Source organism: Eleutherodactylus coqui, chromosome 5 (assembly GCF_035609145.1).
Source record: "Eleutherodactylus coqui strain aEleCoq1 chromosome 5, aEleCoq1.hap1, whole genome shotgun sequence".
Lineage (NCBI taxonomy): Eukaryota > Metazoa > Chordata > Amphibia > Anura > Eleutherodactylidae > Eleutherodactylus > Eleutherodactylus coqui.
This window is the reverse complement of record NC_089841.1, coordinates 86,000,370-86,019,387: the sequence shown is the minus strand read 5'-3', so window position 1 is coordinate 86,019,387 and position 19,018 is coordinate 86,000,370. Positions and strand designations below refer to the sequence as shown.

General features: G+C 44.7%; 2 protein-coding genes across 2 annotated transcripts in view; one reads left to right on the top strand and one right to left on the bottom strand.

The window, feature by feature from the left end:
• Positions 1-12,670, bottom strand: part of PPWD1 (peptidylprolyl isomerase domain and WD repeat containing 1) — a 32,114-nt gene extending 19,444 nt beyond the window's left edge. Inside the window, exons 1-5 of the mRNA XM_066602797.1 lie at positions 12,406-12,670; positions 9,528-9,630; positions 7,547-7,647; positions 5,685-5,805; positions 3,090-3,537 (exon numbers count right to left, since the gene is read on the bottom strand). Of these exons, the coding sequence (XP_066458894.1) occupies positions 3,090-3,537; positions 5,685-5,805; positions 7,547-7,647; positions 9,528-9,630; positions 12,406-12,610 (978 nt within the window). The 5' untranslated portion in view covers positions 12,611-12,670. The remainder of the gene's footprint in view (positions 1-3,089; positions 3,538-5,684; positions 5,806-7,546; positions 7,648-9,527; positions 9,631-12,405) is intronic.
• CENPK (centromere protein K) overlaps positions 12,422-19,018 on the top strand; it is a 58,956-nt gene continuing 52,359 nt past the window's right edge. Inside the window, exons 1-2 of the mRNA XM_066602798.1 lie at positions 12,422-12,775; positions 18,625-18,651. Of these exons, the coding sequence (XP_066458895.1) occupies positions 12,752-12,775; positions 18,625-18,651 (51 nt within the window). The 5' untranslated portion in view covers positions 12,422-12,751. The remainder of the gene's footprint in view (positions 12,776-18,624; positions 18,652-19,018) is intronic.

The window sequence follows — 19,018 nt, the reverse complement described above, 5'->3', positions numbered from 1 at the left end:
CAGCTGTCAGGCAGACGCTGCTGCAGAACATGAAAGGACGGCCGCTCTGCTGACCTCCTGCTCCTTCCATGTCGTTCAGCTTGGTGTACACATAAAACTGAAACTATTCCCGTTACTGACGGCTGAGGCTTCCTTACATGCGTCAAGTCATGGAGATTTGTGCGTTGACAGATTGTTGTGCAAACCACATCACATGGGATCCTTGATCATGAACACGTACCCACAGCCCAAGAACAGCGAGAGGCCAAGACAACGTGACCGCCTCTAGCAGGGAGGAACAGATTTACAGGCAGACTCTTTCCATGTCATCTAATAAGTTCCAGTTGTGCTGCACTATCCATCTGTCCAGATATATAGGAGTACATCAGCCAATAAAGGGTTTTGTATATGAAAACTAATGCAAAAACAGAAAAATCTTGCTATTTTAACTAAGTAAATTGGCTTTTACCTCATTGGGTTTTTTTTGCCTTCCTCTGGATCAACAGTGGGAGTAATAGGCTGAACTGGATGGACATATGTCTTTTTCGGCCTTACGAACTAGGCTACTATGTTACCGCGATGCTGTAAAGGGGCTCTCTGGAAATCTAATGTTAATGACCTATCGTTAGGCTCTGGGTACACTGACATGTAAGCAAGAAAAAGCCCCCAGTGAATTCATCAAACATAGCTATAGGCCCAGATGCATCCAATGGAGGCCAAGCGTGTTCTTTAGGCTTCCGTTGGGTGCTTTGTGCTGCTGTATAAAAACACACTGCAATCTGTGCTTTCCTATAAAGCGGGCGATCGGAAAAAATATTGACGTTTACAGTGACATAGCCTAATGTATGCCTATACAGCGCATGTGTCCAAGCTGCCGTCAGAGGTATAAGTCAGGAAATTTTCTGGCACAGAGTGCACAGTATGGGTAACTATGGACGGTTGGTATGTTCCCCCTCGATTTAGGTATTACGCCCAGTGGGTATAAAGAGAGTTTGTGTCTCACTGCGTGGGACACGGGGAAAACCTTGATGTGATGTGATCTCCAGCAACTATATGCTGGAGATGCTTTTTATAAAATGTGCTGGTTTTTCTGGAATGGATGGCATGCTTGGTAGTGGGGCTGTCCATTCCACCCCCTCCACTCCAGGTCTTATTAGGGGGATTAGCTCCCCAGGTGTAGAGGATGGGTAATTAACCCAGGACATAAAGTCTGCAAAGAGGCAGAGAGAGGAGGCCGGGTGCAGCTAGGAATGCTGGAACGGCTGGCCTCAAGTAACGCGTTGTTCCTGACTGAGGAAAATCTGGACTTTCTGCAAATTACTTGGTGTTCATGCGGCTGCAGCTAGCCGTACCGTATAGTGAGGGAACGTTAGTGCTGGATAAGCAGGACTTTGTTTTATGCCTGAAGTTAAGGCTGTATTTTGTTTATTTTATGCCTTCTTATAAACACAGGCCAAGCCTGTATGGATTTTATTAGAGATGAGCCAGCATTGCTTTTTTCGAGTACCTGTCTACTTGTGCGAAAAGATTTGGGGGAGAGATCTCCCCCCCCTGCTCCCCGAATCTTTTCGGACGAGAAGGCAGGTACTCGAAAAAAAAGCGATGCTTGTTCGAGTAATTGCTCTAAACGAGCATGCTTGCTCATCTCTAGACTATCTGTTGTTGTGATCTCTGACTGCCGCTCACACTGTAACCCCGCGCTCTACCTGAGCTGACTCTTCCACAATTTACCCATACATAATAGGAGTCTGAAAAATCCAGGCCAAATCCTCCACTTAATGTGAAACATGCCTTGGATTTCTGCTGTGGATTTGCATTTGAAGATGGGAACGCACTAGGATTTACAACACTCAATTAGGCTAATCTTTGTGAGCCTATCCTAGCGTTAATATGCGCCAAGAAGGGACACATGCGCTTTTTACCGCAATTACCATGGCATTTGAACGCCGCAGTAATCGTGGTAGACCCTATTGATTTCAATGGGGCCTCGCAGACCTGCACTCAGAACGCAACGTTTTCTAGGGCCACGATTTCCAAGCAGTCTGCTCTACTTTGCTGCATTTTCATGCTTTTTAACGCACCACATCCCCCATCACAATGATGGGGTGCATTAAAAACAGCTATAGGACACAACAATAACGGTGGTAAAATCTCGGTGTTTTGCCAACGTTGTGTGCGAGAATGGCTTTAGTTGTGCCCTCACAGAGGGTGGCACCACACTAGATGCACACAGTGCGATGCGAGGTTTCCCCATTAAAAACAATGGGCGAAACTCTGTGATCTTCTGCCATGGCTGACAGCCACGGCGGAGGATTACTACTTCTCCGAAGTGATGTGAGGCAGTTTTGAGATAAAACTGCCTCACATCCACTGGGAAATTGCATGTTGGCAAGAGCAATATTGGGCCATGGTTGGAGGCCAAATATTGCACTCATCTTTGTGCAATTAGCCTTCAGGATACGTTCAGGTGTTGTAGAATTGGTGCAAATCTTCCACTGCAGAAAATCTGCACCAAAAACTGTGGCACAGTCCACACCACTAGTGTGGCTTTGGAAGTGGATGAGTAGCAGACTTCAGCGATTCAATCAAAAGGGGGAAATCTATTACAGATCGGCACCAAAATCCACAGACAAGAATATGCTGTGGATTCTGGTGTGAATCTGCACCAAAACTCCGCTAAGAGTGAAAGTACCCTTAGTGGTTTCCCAGTTGTTAAAAATTGATGACCTATTCAGGCCAGCTGTCACCCTGTATAGAACAGGAAGCAGACCACTCCGTACATTGTGCAGTGGCCCAATGTGGTATTGCAGGCTGAGCAACTATTGATAACCCAGCCTTTGGATAGGCCATCCATTTTTAACAGCTGAAAAAGGCTTTTAAATCTTCCAACCTGCACGATAAATATCACAGCTGCAATCCAACTGGTTGCTACAGATGGCATACCCATTCTTGTCTAAAATATTTTTCATGTGAAACACCCAAAATGATCCCAGAACGTAAAGCCTAGGGTCCTGAATATATAAGGAAGAGGTTAGTAATATTTGGTGCTGTATTTCTGCAGTAAGAAATATCACATAACGTTTCACAGGTGCCAGGAAGAGTTTACTTACACTTAGCGACTCGTCAAAAACTCTCATCAGTTTCCCAGTTAAAAAGCGGAAGATCCTAACTTTCCTATCAGCTCCAATAGTTGCCATCTTTTTACCATCTGGGGAAAAATTGACACCGGTAAGACATGTTTTACACTTGGCCAATTCATAAAGGTCTGTGTCCGTTTTGAATTCCCAGTTCACATTATCAGGGAACTTGTATCCGCGGGGAGGGCCGGTCCAGTACTCAATCATTCCGCTCTTGTCCGATGACACCACCACTTTGTACACCGGGTTCAGCCGGATCGCCGTCAGAGGAGAAGAGTGCAGCTTGTTAAACACGTGCATTGGCTTATTATCTCCACGGCCATCATACACAAAAATCTTCCCTGTACTCTTTTCAGAGCAGGCCACAGCTGAGATTGCATCCCCGGGGCAGTAGATCCATTCCGACTGACCAGGATGATAGCTGAAAACAATAGAGAGGGCTCTTGTATTATAGGGAGAAGATCCCCTAGATTTGTTTTCTATTAACTAAAACTAAATATTTTCTTCTATTCCGTTTGCATTTTTGGAATGCAGATTTTTACATTCTGTATTACGATTATGGGTTGGCATCTTGCTTGACATTTACTCTAAAACAGACACACGGTCATAGGAAACCAACGGCTAAAGACTCGCTGACTTTTATAGGAGGTGTACTGAGTATGCTCTGTGACCTACTATCAGGCTCCATGGTCAATGTGAAAACTGCACCGTTTTAGGATTATTTTTAAATACGACATGGAAAATTAGGGGGAAAAAAAAAAAACCACACTAAAAATAATCAAAAAATAAATAAATATGGTTAAAGTGGTTGTCCAGGGAATTTTGAGACCGCTTCTCTTAAAGGGCCATTCCGGTGAATTTTCTTTTCATTCATTATGTAACTAGCCCCCCCCCCCCCCCCCAGTATAAATAAGTTGGCTAGTATTAACCTACTTTCTAACTGAAACCTCCTGGACTCCTTCTCTTCAGGTGGATCATGTGATCTCATTCTGACTACCTGCAACTTACTTGGCTTTATGTTCTCTCTAGAAGTCAGTTTTTCAGTCTGCAGGATATTATACGACTCTACTATACAAGCTCTTCACAGTTAATGATGATGCTCACACAGCTCCTGACAAACAAATATGAGAGACGAGATCACAGCTCATCCTCTTTTGACTGTATAATTATGGGCTATTTAGGTAATACATAATACAGGAGATAACAGTAATGTTCTCCCAGCAGGCAGAGATGTTAAAGGCTCTAGCTGGTCATGTGATCCTATGCTGATGCATCAGGGGAGTGTTAGGCGAAGTGAAAGTGTGCAGGGAGAAATCTCACCATCAAGATGGCGCCCGATAAGTTTCAAAAAGGGAGCTACACTGCATGGAAGTGACTGCAATATAAAGAGGAAATGTGCTTTTGCCGGAGTGGTCCTTTAAGAATCAGCGTCTCCTGCTTCACACGTAGCACCCACTTCTGCATCACCCGACTGGGGGTCACAGTGCATAGTAGCAGTTGCCGGGTGAGGGATGTATGCCTCAGTGAGGGGCTGCTGAGAGGAACAGCAGACTCACAGCTGACTTTGAGTCAAAATCCTCAACATTGATGCAGATTTTGACTCTTTTTGATGCAGAGATGCTGTGAATTTTGTTGTGCAATTTTCTGTTGCAGATCCTGCAGCATTTGCACTGCATGTGAACATAGTCTGAAGAGGTGGCTGTGGATGTGACACCCGACCAGTGATGTGGAAAAACAAACAATGGGAAGCAGGAAAAGATAAAAACCAGGGTATGGCACCAAAGCTTTGTTTCGAACAAACAAACGAGCCGAGGCTTTAAACGAATTTCCCTTTTTATTAATACCAGCAAAAATTAAAGTGTTTAATGGTGTATGCCCCCTCATCGAGCAACGCTGGGCTGTGCATGGTTATTGCGAGATTAAGGCTTAATGGTGGGGGGTTTAAACCGAGGAATTGCCACGGAAATTCCGCTACATTTACAGAAGCAGCAAAATTAACGGGACTTTAAAAATCTCATCCACAAGCTGCAGAAACAACCCGCACTAAACCAGTGCTGGAATCGACTTGCGGATCAATCCGTGACATGTCAATTTTATCGCCACCTGCTCTGCAGAACTCATCCCCTCTCAATGAGGGGGGGGGGGGGGAATTCCGCACAGGAACTCGCAGTGAAAAATGTTGTGGGTTTGGAGGCAGGCATTAATAAAAAGTCAGATTCAAACCTGGGCTCAGTCATTTGTTTGTTCACCACAAAATCTTGGTGCCAATCCCTGTTTTTTACTTCTCCTGCTTCCAGTTTCATCACACCCATTTGTTACAGAGTCAGTGGATTCCCTAGGCTGGCCACACTTTTCACCCTTGCTCTAGCCAGGACTTCCCATATATTTTTCCCTCCCTGCAGCCATCGCAGCGGATCCCTCTTGGGGCGCTCCACCATTCCACGTTTCCTTTGCACGGAAAAAAAAGACCTGAAGCTTCAATAACTAAAGAGAACAGCAATATCCTATTACTTTATGGAGTAAATGGACAGTGAAATATTGCATCGGCGATTCAGTAGGATACATTACCCAAGCTTCAGCATGTTGATCATATCAAAGTTAACAACATCAAAGACTTTCATCGCTTGGTCGTCGCCAACAGTGCATAGAAGTGACCCCTCGGAGCTGGCCGCAATGCTTTCTATCACTCCTGCAGGGGGAATATATACAGAATTAATAGGAATACATGAATCCCATTAAGAAAATTGCAACAGTACCATTTCCTCACACCTATCATACTATGTCAATCCCTACAAATCTCCAATCCCAAACTACAAGTGTACGAGAATAGCTTTCCACGGTTGTTTCCTAGGCATTTATGTGTCAGTGGTAGCTTTCCCAAACACATTTATAATATCCTCCCCCAATCTATGGGATCACAGGAGCAAAAGCTACCAGTTTTCCCTAACTGCAGACTGTTTCTTACACCCGCCCCGTCGGTCTCATTGAGTAGCGGTCTCCTGCTCCATCCTCTCACATCCAGGACCTCTTTCAGCGATGCATCAAGCAGGTCTTGGGGAGAGGGTCCGGTACCGGTCGCCATTATATTATGTGCAATACCAGGTATGAGGTCAGGAAGCATAGAGCAAGAGGCCACCGTTGGAATGGAGGGGCCTCTGAGATTGTAAGGCTAGGTGCACACTAGCTGTAATGCAAGTTGCACTTCTGAGACTCAGGGACAATTCCCATCAGACAGTGCATGGACATCATTCTAGCACTTCACTATTTCTGTCCAGCCCACTGAAGTGAATGGAGCAGCATCATGCATGGGTGCAAGTGTTCAATTCACTCCGGTCGGAGCAGCAGTCTAGCAGTGATCAGCAATGGGGCAAACGGGACGCCTGTTCTCAGGATCAGTGGGAATCCCATTTCCAAAATACCCCTTTATGGCTAGGTGCACACTATAGAAGTAAAGCAAGTTGCACTTGAGACTCAGGGGCAACTATCATCCTACAGCACACGGACACCCGTCTGCATGCTGTCCGATATACACAGACTCTGCGAACTTTTTTGTTTTCATCCGTGAAAAGGGCAAGAACAGGACATACCATGAGTTTTTTCACATGGTTCATGTGATAAAACGTCCAAGTGCATCTCAAAAATCTGGATTAACACAGACAGAACACGGCGCCAAACATGCTAGTATGCCAGAAGTTTAAAGTGATATTCACAAAATGTACTTATCAGTGGGGGTACAACCACTGAGACTGAACACGGGGTCCTATGTCACCCTTCCCCCTTCTCCTGACTGTACTTCCTGCAGTGATATGGAGATAAAACACTGCTCCATTCAAGCAAGAGTGGTGCAGCTCCATTAATTTCAATGGGGCTGATGGAAATAGAGTGCAAGCGCTCTGCTACATCCAGCAGTCCCAATGAAGATGGATGGAATAGCAAGAAAATGGGATTATAGGACGCCCATTCTCAGGACAAGTGGCGGTATCAGCAGTGAGACCCCCACCAGACTTTTATCAGTTTTAGAAAAAGCTTTAAAAAAAAAAAAAAGGAGCTGTCTGCTCCGCTGACATATCTGTTATAGTAAATAGTTGCATTCCCCAGAACAATTCTGCGACATCTTTTCTAGAACTCTCTATTGTGCCGTTCGTCCATGCAGACACTTATGAATACATTTCTCCATAGTGCTGGACATGGCCCAATCAGTGCTTACAGAGTAGGGAGCACACTCCTTTCACAAGGGGAATGGTAACACCTTGTTGTCAATTTATTCATAAAATTTCCAGGATGAATAACAGAGGAACAGATGTCAATGTTGCAATCCACAACAAATAAAACCGTTTTATATATCCTGTAGTGCTATCACATAAACCAGATATTATGCTAAGCCCACCAATAAAAAAAAAAATACTCCTCCACATCTTAACTATACTTACCCAAATGACTGCGGAAGTGTTTCACAAATTCAATTCCTTCTTCCACCTTCTTCCAGAACTTGACGTGGCCATCGTGGCTAGCAGTGATGACGAAGTCTGTCCTGTGGTAAGAGAAGCAGCGATCTAGTAATGCTGATAGAACTACTAGGTAGATTTCCACATCCCTTCCTAGATTCTACTCGTTGCTCCCTTCAAGAAAACAAATTAATTCTCCCAGATGCCTTGTGTAATAGGTGATGTCTCACGAGGACAACCACTCCACATAGAACATATGAGGGCATAGGAATATCAGAGGGGGTCCCCTGAGCCAGAGTAGGAGCTGCTACATAAGAGTGGGTCCAACTCTGGCAGACTCTTTCTACCCACAGATCACATGGTTGGCCATCACCTATCCGCAGGATAAAATGTCAGATCAGTGGAGGTGTGACTGCTGGAACCACCGTCGATCACGAGATTAGGGGTCACGAGTGTCGCTGAATGGAGCGGCAGTTAAGTATGCACACGGCAACTCCGTTAATTTAAAAGGGACTGGCAGAGACAAGGAGTGCTTCTACTCCACTATAATTGGCAGTGGCATAGAGATGAATGGAGTATTAGTGCGCACACCTGACCACAGCTCCATTCATTTGGGGACCTCAATGCTTATGATCAGAGGGTGTCCAGAGGACAAATCCCCACAGGGTAGATGCTTATCACCTATCCTGGAGGGGACAAGCCCTTTAAACACTAAAGGAAAACAAAGGAGTGCTACAGAGGTCCCCCAACTATCTACCATAGACATCCCTGTCCAGGGGCAATAGAGATCTTTCCGGCATTACACAAGGCTACATGTGTGGAGCCGCTTATTCCAGCACTAAAATAACTGAAGGAAATCAATTTAAGACAAATTAGCATAACCAATAATTTCTTGTATAAAGATAAAATGCAGGACTGGAAACAAAGTGAGCTTTACCATCCTACAGATAATGTTCAAAACGACCGCCATGAGTGGCTATACACAGATGTACGCGGCTAAGCGTGATAGAATTGACGGCACGTAGCACTTCTGGGGTCGCAGTTTCACTGGCTGCTCATATTAGTCTCTCCAGTTCATCAACATCATGAGGTGATGCTGGGTATTCGTTGTAGACCGTTTCTTTAAGATGACCCCACAGGAAGTACGCCAAAGTGGTCAAGTGTGATGGATGTGGTTGCAAGGAACAGGGCCATGTTGTTCAATCCAGCTGGTTCAAAACAGATCCCAGATTGCATTAATTCTTTCATTCAGGGTTTTTTTTTGCCTCCAAGCAATAGATGCCTTGTTGTGCTAATTCACTTTAAATTGATTCCCTTTGGTTATTTTAGTGCTGGAACAAGCAACTCCTCACACACACCCTCGTACAAAGATCTCTTGGACAGGTATTAGCACCCTAAAAACTTAAATACTTTATTAATGTGTCCTGGTCTTCCATTTTTTGTATATGACCACCCGGTTCCTGAAGAGTTGAAAGGTCCAACTGAAATGCATTGAACCATAATAACTGCACTATAACCGAATGTGTGCAGGGCCCCTCAATTATAAGGGGTTCTCTGAGTATTTAAGTTTTAGGGTGCTTATGTGTGAGAGGGCTAGAATAATTTAGGTTCCCTCTGCCTCGGTGAATTTCTTGGACAGGTATTACCAGCACCTCAATGTACAAATATAGAGAATAGTAATAAGGCCTCACTCACACTTGTGTATGTTGATTAGTATTTTGCATTCCTATTTGTAAGTCAAAACCGGGAGTGCGACCAGCAGAACGAAAAGATCTGCACCTCCGGGTTCTGATTTACAAACACTGGTTCAAGACACTGACAAAAATTCACAAGTGTGAATGAAGACTAATCAAAATATCAAGTCAAAAAACCTATTTTGTAAGGTTTGGGCACAAAAACAGCTGCGAGCAGCTTTGGACGACTCAGTTGGTTACTCAGTATCAAAACGTCTAAGGAACGTACTTACTTGGTGCACACGATGTGGGTGATGACGTCTCTGTGCATATAGCTGCGCTCGTACATTATAGCGCTGGGAAGGTTGTCCAGGTACACCCTCTCAAACTCCAGAACTGAGGAGGAAGTAGGAAAACATTTTATATAGTAACATACATGACATGTGTTGTACACTCTCCTACCAAAATTAGTTGGACCCCTCAGCAAGCCTAAAAAATAGTATTTATTTACATTTATTAACCCTTTCCAATCCAATTTGTATCCTGGTTTTCCTAGGGGGTTTACTCTTTACTGCCGTTACACAACGGCACTATCTGCTGGCTAAAGCCAGTACTGCATGAGGTGACACATTGGATAGGTCCGACAGCAGAGAGGCTGGCAATATACAGTAAGAAAACCCCGACGGACGTCTTCCAACATCGGAGCTGTACAGCCTTAAATCATAATGTCTTTAGACCTCAGACAGTGGATTGGAAAGGGTTAATACATAGTGGGTCTCCTTTGACCCTAATGACATCAGATACTCTCTATGGCATACTTTCTAACACCATCTGATATACTTCATCTGGTATTTCCCTCCATTCATCCTGCAAACATCTCGTGAGTTCTCTTAAAGAAAATAGACTCTGTTCATATTTCTTGATCAGATGTTTCAGTTGATCCCAAAGATGTTCAGTCTGATATGGAAGCTCCATATCCTCAAACCATCGGTGACCAGACGTTACGTCTGGGGAAAGGTGCACTTAGCTAAACATTTCCTCTGCAGAAATGTAGTATGACATAGCAGACATTTCAATGAATGGCCAACCATGTACTGTGTAGGTAGGCAGAGTCCGCCAGAGTGGGACCCGCTCTCATAGTGGCTCCTCAGGGGATGCCCTCTATGACATTCATATCGCTGACCACTCCCAGAGTATTACCACATTATCAGCAGTATTGTCTAGAATGTCAGGGTACACCTCCGTGTTCATGATTCTTGCCACAACAACCAAGAGCCTGAGACCATGCAATGTAAAACATCTCCAGACCATAACAGAACATCTGCCATACTTTACTTTTGGCACAACACATTCAGGTAACAGACGTTCCCCAAGGCCTCCTCTGTAATGTAAGAAGCTGTAAGACCTGCTCACATATACTGACTGTGGACAGGATACAAATCCCAAACACACAGCAGGACTATAAGATACTGGGGACATTCACATGTCCTACATCCAATGCAGTGAATGCCCTGTTGGGGGGCTATATATCGGGGAAACAGGACAAAACAGAGCAAGGATGAGATCTCATCGCCACACAATTAAAAAGGGAAAGATGAAACTACCCGTGGTAAAGCATTTTTTTGGTCAGGGACGCAGCATAGAGCAGATGGGAGTTATCATACTGAAAGGCAATTTCAAGTCGCCGCATCACAGAAGAATTTGAGAGTATAAATTTATAGCCATGTTTGATACCCTCAAGAATGGAATGAACCTCGGAGTGGGGTTCTTGCATCAGTGGAGAATATGAAAGGTAGGTCTAAAGGAGGTCAAGAGGGGTGTCCTCTTCCCAATCATTGTTTTTTTCAGAAAAATTCAGAAGTTGATTGTAAGAATGTTGGCATCCAATAGGTGGTGCTGCAGAGGTGATGTTTCCATCCCCTTCTATGTGCATTTTGTAAAGTAGAGATTGACATAATAAAACTGTCACGTTCCTCAGCTCAGTGGACTGATTAAGTATTTATCTCTTTGTTCAGATTGTCTGGTGTTATTTTAACTCAAATTTCTGTGTGTGAACATTTATTTAGATCAAGAGGGGTGTTCCCCCTCCCCCCCCTGCATTTGTATGGTTATATTGGTGTTCCATTCCAAACCAGTTTCAAAAGCCTGATGAAGGGTCCATAAGTATCTTTGTTAGCCATTAAAAGGTATATCTACAGGATTACTTACTGAGGGTTCTCTTACTGGGAACAATCACACCAGGCCTCCTCCACACCCAGGTACAGCCATCTGATCTGAAGATGGAGCAGCATGATTTATCACTCCATAGAATGGTTTTCCGTTGTTCAACTGTTAACGCTCTTGACACCATAGGTAGATGGGTCGATGCGTCATCTTTATTCAATGTCATTAGGGCCAAAGGAGCACCACTAATTATTAACATATGTAAATAAATATGACTTGTTTCTTACACAGGTGTCCAATTATGGCCGAATGCACACGGCCGGGACGGATTCCGGATCCCACAGTAGAATCCAACCCGGTGACCCATGCGTACCTGTCCAGAGTCTTCTTATCTGTGCTGCGGATGTGCCCGCTGGAGCACATGCGAAGTACAGATAATGCTACACCGTTGCTAGGCGATGGCGCAGATTTCACAGCCCGTCCGCAGTGATAGCTGCGGACAAGCCGTGGATTGGACGGCTTCTATTGACTTCAGTGGAAACCATCCACGTGGACATGGGAAAGCGATTTTCAATCGCATGTCTATGGACGGTATTTGGTGTGGAATCCGGCCGTGTGCATTAGACCTATGGTAAATAGTATAATGTATGTAGGCTGGAGATACGCCATCCAGCCCGACCGACACGTCCATCACATGACTCTGCCATCTGATCTAACTCCGTCGCACCAAAGTCTATACTCAAAAAAAAAAAAAAGCAGCATTTGGGAATTGGCATCGGGTTTGGCCAGTGGAAAGGGAAAAATCTGCACCGTGTAAATGACTGCGCCAATTTCTGTTAAAAGTAATGGAGATTTCCCACGGAGCCGCCACGCAGATCCCACGCCAAGTCTGCAGCAAAAGTCAGCGGTGTGAACATATCCCTAAGAAGGGCTCTGTTCTGAGGGCGCTGCAGAGCGTTATGGGGGTCACTATAATACAAACACGCATCCGGTATCCTCAGGACCAACCTCTCCGCTTCTTGTTCTGCGTGGCCTCCGCCGGCAGCGGTCCCACCCAGCCGCCGCCATCCTCTTCCTCTTCCTCTTCCTCTTCTTCTTCTTCCTCCTCTTCCCGCTGAGGGGCCTTCTCGTCCCGTCTCACCCGCTTCTCATCCTCACTACTAGAGCTGCTGCTGCTCCGGCTTCTCCTGCTCCGCCGCTTCCTGTCTGCCATGCTTTCCGTAGAGCGTCACTACTGCGCGACTCTCCCGTCCTCGGCGCGCTCTGGTGACGTCACTGGCCAATAACCTGCGGACGCGCCTGCTTCAAGCTTGTGCGGCGGTGTTGTTGGACTCCTGGTCTGCAGTCGGCAGGGATGGCTGGGGCGCCTGTTACCATGGTAACGTCGTGGGCACGGGGGCCAAATCATGGGGATGGTTGTGTGTAGTGGAGGAGGCTGTAGTCATCTGTCTCTGACTGTACGTTACTATAAGGGGAGGGCTGTAATGCAGGCGGTTCCCCCTGGGTGGTGGGGGCTCTTATTATAGACGCATTGTATATGGATATCTGCGGTGTAAGTAAACCGCTGCATGTAACGTGGGTTATCCATAATAAGCCTTCTGCATGCTCCGCCATCATTGTTTACAAGTGGCCTCCACAGCCAATCAGTGATCATGTCCCGTCCTGCGGACACTACCAGCCATGAAACCGGTAATACAGCGCGTGACCACTAAGGGGCGTTTTAGATGCGCCTATTGTTGAATGTCTGACAGCATCTTATGAGCGGCTTCCCACGTATGCGCAGAGATGCACACATTGGCGTGACCGATTTGCGCCATTGCTTTGTGTGTGTTTTTGTGTTTTTACTGAACTTTTTGCGCTGACAGGGACATTTCCCACGGGCGCGGGATACACTCGTCCCGTGATTTAAAAGGCTAGGTAGCCTAATTAATTCCAGATGTGTTATTTTTTCCGCATAATTGGGCAGTGTAATGCGCAATTATACGGCTATCAGGTTCGCACTGCCATAGAGTCTTTGGCGCATAAATGCGCACTGATATAAAGCACGCTGCGCTTTAGGTTTGTTTTATGTACAGAATGCTTGCACAAAAGCAAAGGCGAGAATCAGCCCATTGAAATCAATAGGTTCTTCTTACTGCACATTGTGCGCACGTGTTTTGCGCCCCCAAATACGTCCATAGGAGGCACCCGCAGGCTATATACCATGTAAATTGCGTATGGGCTGCAGGTCGGATGCCTCTATTGACATCATGGAGGCCGTCTGCACGGATTCCGTGGTAAAATACAGCTTGCTGCGATTTTTCTTCCGCTTGCAGAATACGCAATTCGTATCCGTGAGTGTGAACAAAAAAATTAAAAAATGCATGTCCTTCAACACCCGCGCTTCACCGCGGATCATCCATGCGGACGGCGATCGCAGAATCTGATGGAACATGAAGGGGGCTACACATGCTATGGTCACACTAGCGGGGTCCTGTGTCTACAGGAGGGGCGGGCGCTGTCATACTTGAGTGAAATGGGACTATTTTTAGTGCTACATCAGGGGTTATACACGTCATGGAAAACCAGGAATACCTGGAATTTGATGAAAGTGGTGGAATACCTGGAAATGTCATGGGATTTTCTGATTTGTCATGGATTTTTGTTTTTTGTCATGGATGTTTTTCTGAGTCTTACTAAGAGTTGAATCGGTGCTTTCTTTCTCACCCGTATACTGAGATGACTCTTTCTTGTATTTAAGTTAATTGACTGCAGTTCATGCGCTAAAGATGGGAGGACGGTTGGGGGAGCGACAGAATCACAGAAGCCGGTTCGTCAAAATATTCCAAGTTGTTTTCTATCGGAGAGTAAAGCCTGTTAAAAAAAAACTTTTGGCAAAAACTGGCTTCATGTAATTCTGTTGTTATGGTGGTCTGGATTCTGTAACATTTCGTAACTACTGGCAGAACAAGAGTTCACTTAAACAATACAGATTTTTTAAGTCTCTCTCGGTTTCAAAGTGTATATACCATGTACTTAATATATACATTGTACTTAACCCATTAAGGACCAGGCACAGTAAATTTACTGCTGCTGGGCTTAAAACCCTGCCCATAGTAAAATTACGGTGGCGCTTTAAGCCTCCTGCTCTCTATAATCAATCAGAGGCAGGACGGGTTGTCAGCTGTTAGTGATAGCTGATAACCCTTTCTGCCTTTTCCTTCTACGAGTACACAGCGCTCAATGAGCACTGTGTACTAGAAAATGAAAGTGGAAGGGTTTCTTCTACTGCAGGAGTCGGGGGAGCATATTAACACATTCTGCCGCAGTTCTCCAGCGCGGCCGATTCACCCAATCAGCTGGCTGGAATCGGCACATGTGACTACACAGCGTGCACGCGGATTGCCTGCAGCAGCCGTGTGCACTACACAGTACAGTTAAGCAGCCGTGTACTACACACTACACTTAAGCAGCACGGGGTTAGGGTTTAGGGTTAGGTTTAGGGTTAGGTTTAGGGTTAGGTTTAGGGTTAGTGTTTAGGGTTAGGGTTAAGCTTTAGGGTTAAGGTTTAGGGTTAGGTTTAGGGTTGGGGTTAGGGTTAGGTTTAGTTAACCCTAACCCTAAACCTAACCCTAAACCTAACCCCGTGCTGCTTAATTGGAGTGTGTAGTACACGGCTGCTTAACTGTACTGTGTAGTGCACACGGCTGCTGCAGGCAATCTGCGTGCACGCTGTGTAGTCACATGTGCCGATTCCAGCCAGCTGATTGGGTGAATCGGCCGCGCTGGAGAACTGCGGCAGAATGTGTTAATATGCGTCGGGGGAGGGGAGGGGTCATGTGACTGCTGGGTTCCCTGCTACAGCAGAGCTGCAGGGTCATATTAGACCTTTACCAGCTCTGCCAGTGACTAATGTCACTTCAGGGGTTGCTTTGCCCTGTAACTAGGGCTCCTATGGATGCCCCAGCTATAGTGGGAAAGTGTCAAATAATAAAAAAAGAAAAAAAAAACATGTGAATGTCCCCCAGAGGTCTTACATGACGTCATGGGGGACAGAGCTAGTAAAAAACATGATTACATACATCAGTGAGACAAAATTATGGAATAAAACAATATATACATAAGAAAGAAAATAACCTAAAGCCGACGCCAACCTAAAACGTCGCTATAAGCGCCCTGTAATCCAAAACCATACATACTATATATCAAAACGTCCGAAACAAAAAGAGGAACCCGGTCCCGTACTTTATTTTAGTGTAAATATACTAATTAAAAAAAAACTATAAATGTTAAAAAAAATCATTTTTTTTAGCTTTTTACCCCCAATAAAACTTAAAACACGGGGAAAAAAGTCAGTGAAAAAGATATTTTAAAAATCGCCCTGTATGTCACAGAAAAAAACGCTGCAAAAATAATTTTAGTAGCTAAAGGGGAAAAAAATGAAGCCACTGCTTCATGCCGATAAAAGCTATGAACTTGACAGTCTCTTAGGCCTCATGTCCACGGGGAAAATCAGTCCCGCTATGGATTCTCCATGGAGAATCCGTAGCGGGTCTCTCCTGCCCCGCGGACATGAGCGCTGAAAATAAGAATAAACTTACCCGCAGGGGTCCGTGCAGATCTTCTCTTCTCCGCGGCCGGATCTTCTTTTTTCGGCCGGCAGATGTGCTCGGCACGTCGGCGGCGTGCCGGGCACATCCACCGGCCCGAAGAAAGAAGATCCGGCCGCGAAGAAGAGAAGATCTGCATGGTCCGCTGCGGGTAAGTTTATTCTTATTTTAGGTCTCCCGCGGGAGACCCGCACGAAAATGGAGCATGTCCATTTTTTTTTATTCCCCGTTTTTTGACCATCCGCGGGTATTGATCTACCCACGGGTGGTCAATGCATCCCTATGGGGCGCGGATCCGCGTGCTGGAGAAGAGTTAAAATCCGCTGCGGATTTCAATTCTTCTTTTCCCTGTGGACATGAGGCCTTAACCTTTCATCTGTTGCAGGCATGATCTCTGCAATCTCTGTTTGTATCTGATCTGTTGATTAAAAGAACATCATTTTTTATATAATAATAATAGTTTCTGAGATTTTTTGGGGTGTTTTTAGTTCTGTTTGTCCAAAACAATTTCTTTCTTCCATTACCAACCAGTATTGTGTTTAGCACTAGAGGCCAAAAGAATAAAGAAATTGTTCTGGATAAACAGAACTAAAGACACACAAGAATCTCAATACTCAGTCTTAAAAATCCCAAAAATATTTCAGATTTTAACCCCTTAATTACTTGGCCCCTTTTTTTTCCCATTTTCGTTTTTTCCTCCCCCCTTTAAAAAAAACCATAACTCCTTTATTTATCCATCGATGTTGCTGTATGAGGACTTGTTTTTTGCGGGATGAGTTGTTTTTAATGGTGCTATTTAATGTACCATACAATATACAGCAAAAAAACTACATTCCGCCATCTTTTAGTGCTTCTTGTTTCTACGGCGCACAAACTGCAACAAAAACGGCATGATATTTTTATTCTTTGGGTCAGTACGATTACTACGACACCAAACTTGTATAGTTTTGAATTTACTGTAGTATTTTTTTTCTCTCAAAGACTTACATTTTTTTTCAATTATTTTCTGCGGTCATCTTCTGCGCACAATAACTTTTTAATTTTTCCGTCGACGTAGTTCAGCGATGGCTCATTCTTTGCGGGATGTCCTGCAGTTTCCGTTAGTACTAATTCGGAATACATACAACCTTTTGATCACTTTTTATTGCGTTTTTACTGGGAGACAGGGTGACTGAAAAAGTGCATTTCTGGCGTTCTTTATTATATTTTTCGGACGACGTTCACCGTGCGGGGTAAATAATGCACTACTTTGATAGATCGGACTTTTACGGACGCGGTGATACCAAATATGTATTTTTATTTTACGACTTTAGATTTTTAAATTCTAGATATGGCAAAAGGGGGTCGATTTAAACTTTTTTTTTTTTTACAATTAAAAAAACGTTATTGATTATTTTTTTTTTAAACTTTACTTTTAAGTCCCCCTGGGGGACTCCAACATGCGATGCTTTGATCGCTCCTGCAGTATGACGTAATGCTATAGCATTACGTCATACTGCTTTTTGACAGGCAGCCTATCAAGCCACCCCACGGGAATGGCTTGATAGGCAGTCTCCTAAGGCAGCCCTGGGGCCTTTCAGAAGGCCCCAGTTGCCATGACACCTGCACGGCTCCCCTGATCTCACCGCGGCATTTAAAGGGTTAATAGTGCATTGAAGTTTTCTTCTCAATCGGCCTCTCATAGTTGGGGATTTGAAAAAAAAGCCATGAGAAAATCGCAACTTTGTAGCGCTCTCTAGCCGGGGTTTTCCGTAGGGCTTGTAAAATAAGCCCTGGCTGCATTAAAAAAAAAAAAACAATACATCACCTTATAGGCAGTGTCTGCTCCACAGCACGTCTTCTCGGCAGCTTTGGTAGACTTGCTTGTAGTTTTTAGTCAGTGCTTCCTGGTTTGGAGGATCAAAATCCCTGCCTCCAGGAATTGCTGGCTGTGATTGGTTCTTGAGCACTGTGGCTCAGCCAATCACAGCCATTCTATGCGATGGCTGTGCTTGGTTCATCGAGCACTGCAGTGATTGGCTGAACCATGGTGACGCGTGAAAAGATCGCGGCTGTAGTGCTGTAAAAGATCGGGTGAACAGGCATCTTCAGGCTACTTGAAGTAGCCCGTTGACACAATCCGAGGTGCAGGCTTTCAGGTTCCCATAGGAGCCTATGGAAAGCGTGCAGCAAAGATGGGACATGTCCCATCTCTGTGCGCATCTCGGAGCCAACATACAAGTTTGCAGTCGCATGTCCTATCTCGTACAGGTGCGAGCGCTTTGCGCATCTAAAATTCCTTTGTGTGAACGCTTCTATAGGAAAACATTGGTTATAGTTAGACCCGACCTTTTCACACGTCACTAATGCGCGCAGAACACGCTGGTGTGAACGAGCTCCAACAGCTGTCTTTTTGATACTTGGGTGTATTTTTTATATTATATCTAATAAAAGTTATATTTTGTAGGGAAGCAATCGGGTGCTTTTTTGCCTAATTGGGCATTTGTTGTTGCAGCTCATGTGACCCTGTCTTTCGCTTGGGTCATTCTCTTGCTTTGTGCCTGGTTATTGTATAGGGGCTGTTGGCACAAAGTGATGGAACTTCTGAGTCACTTTTCCTGCATTGATTTCTTTTGTTTTTTCTCCTTTTTCTCTATAGGACAGCATAGACGAGCTCCTGAAAGAGGTAAGGAACAAATACAAAAAGTTCTGCATCACGAAAATATGTTGTTTTATTAACCCCTTCTTGCCCTGTGCCTGTGCTTGCCTATACTTATTGCAAGCCGCTATACTACAATGACGCTGTGATGTTGATGCGGGTACAGCTCTAGAGCCCACACTAATGGCTGGCATTATACTACAGGAGCGATCAAACCATCATAAGTTCAAAATGTCTGCGGGGATTTAAAAAAATGTTTAAAAATCACTAAAAAGCAACAAACCCTTTATTAAAAATAATAAAAGAATGTAAAAGTTTAAACACCTCCCCCCCCCCTTACCCTCCCATAATTATAATAATAAAGAAAATCAAACCAGTAACAAACAAGAGAATA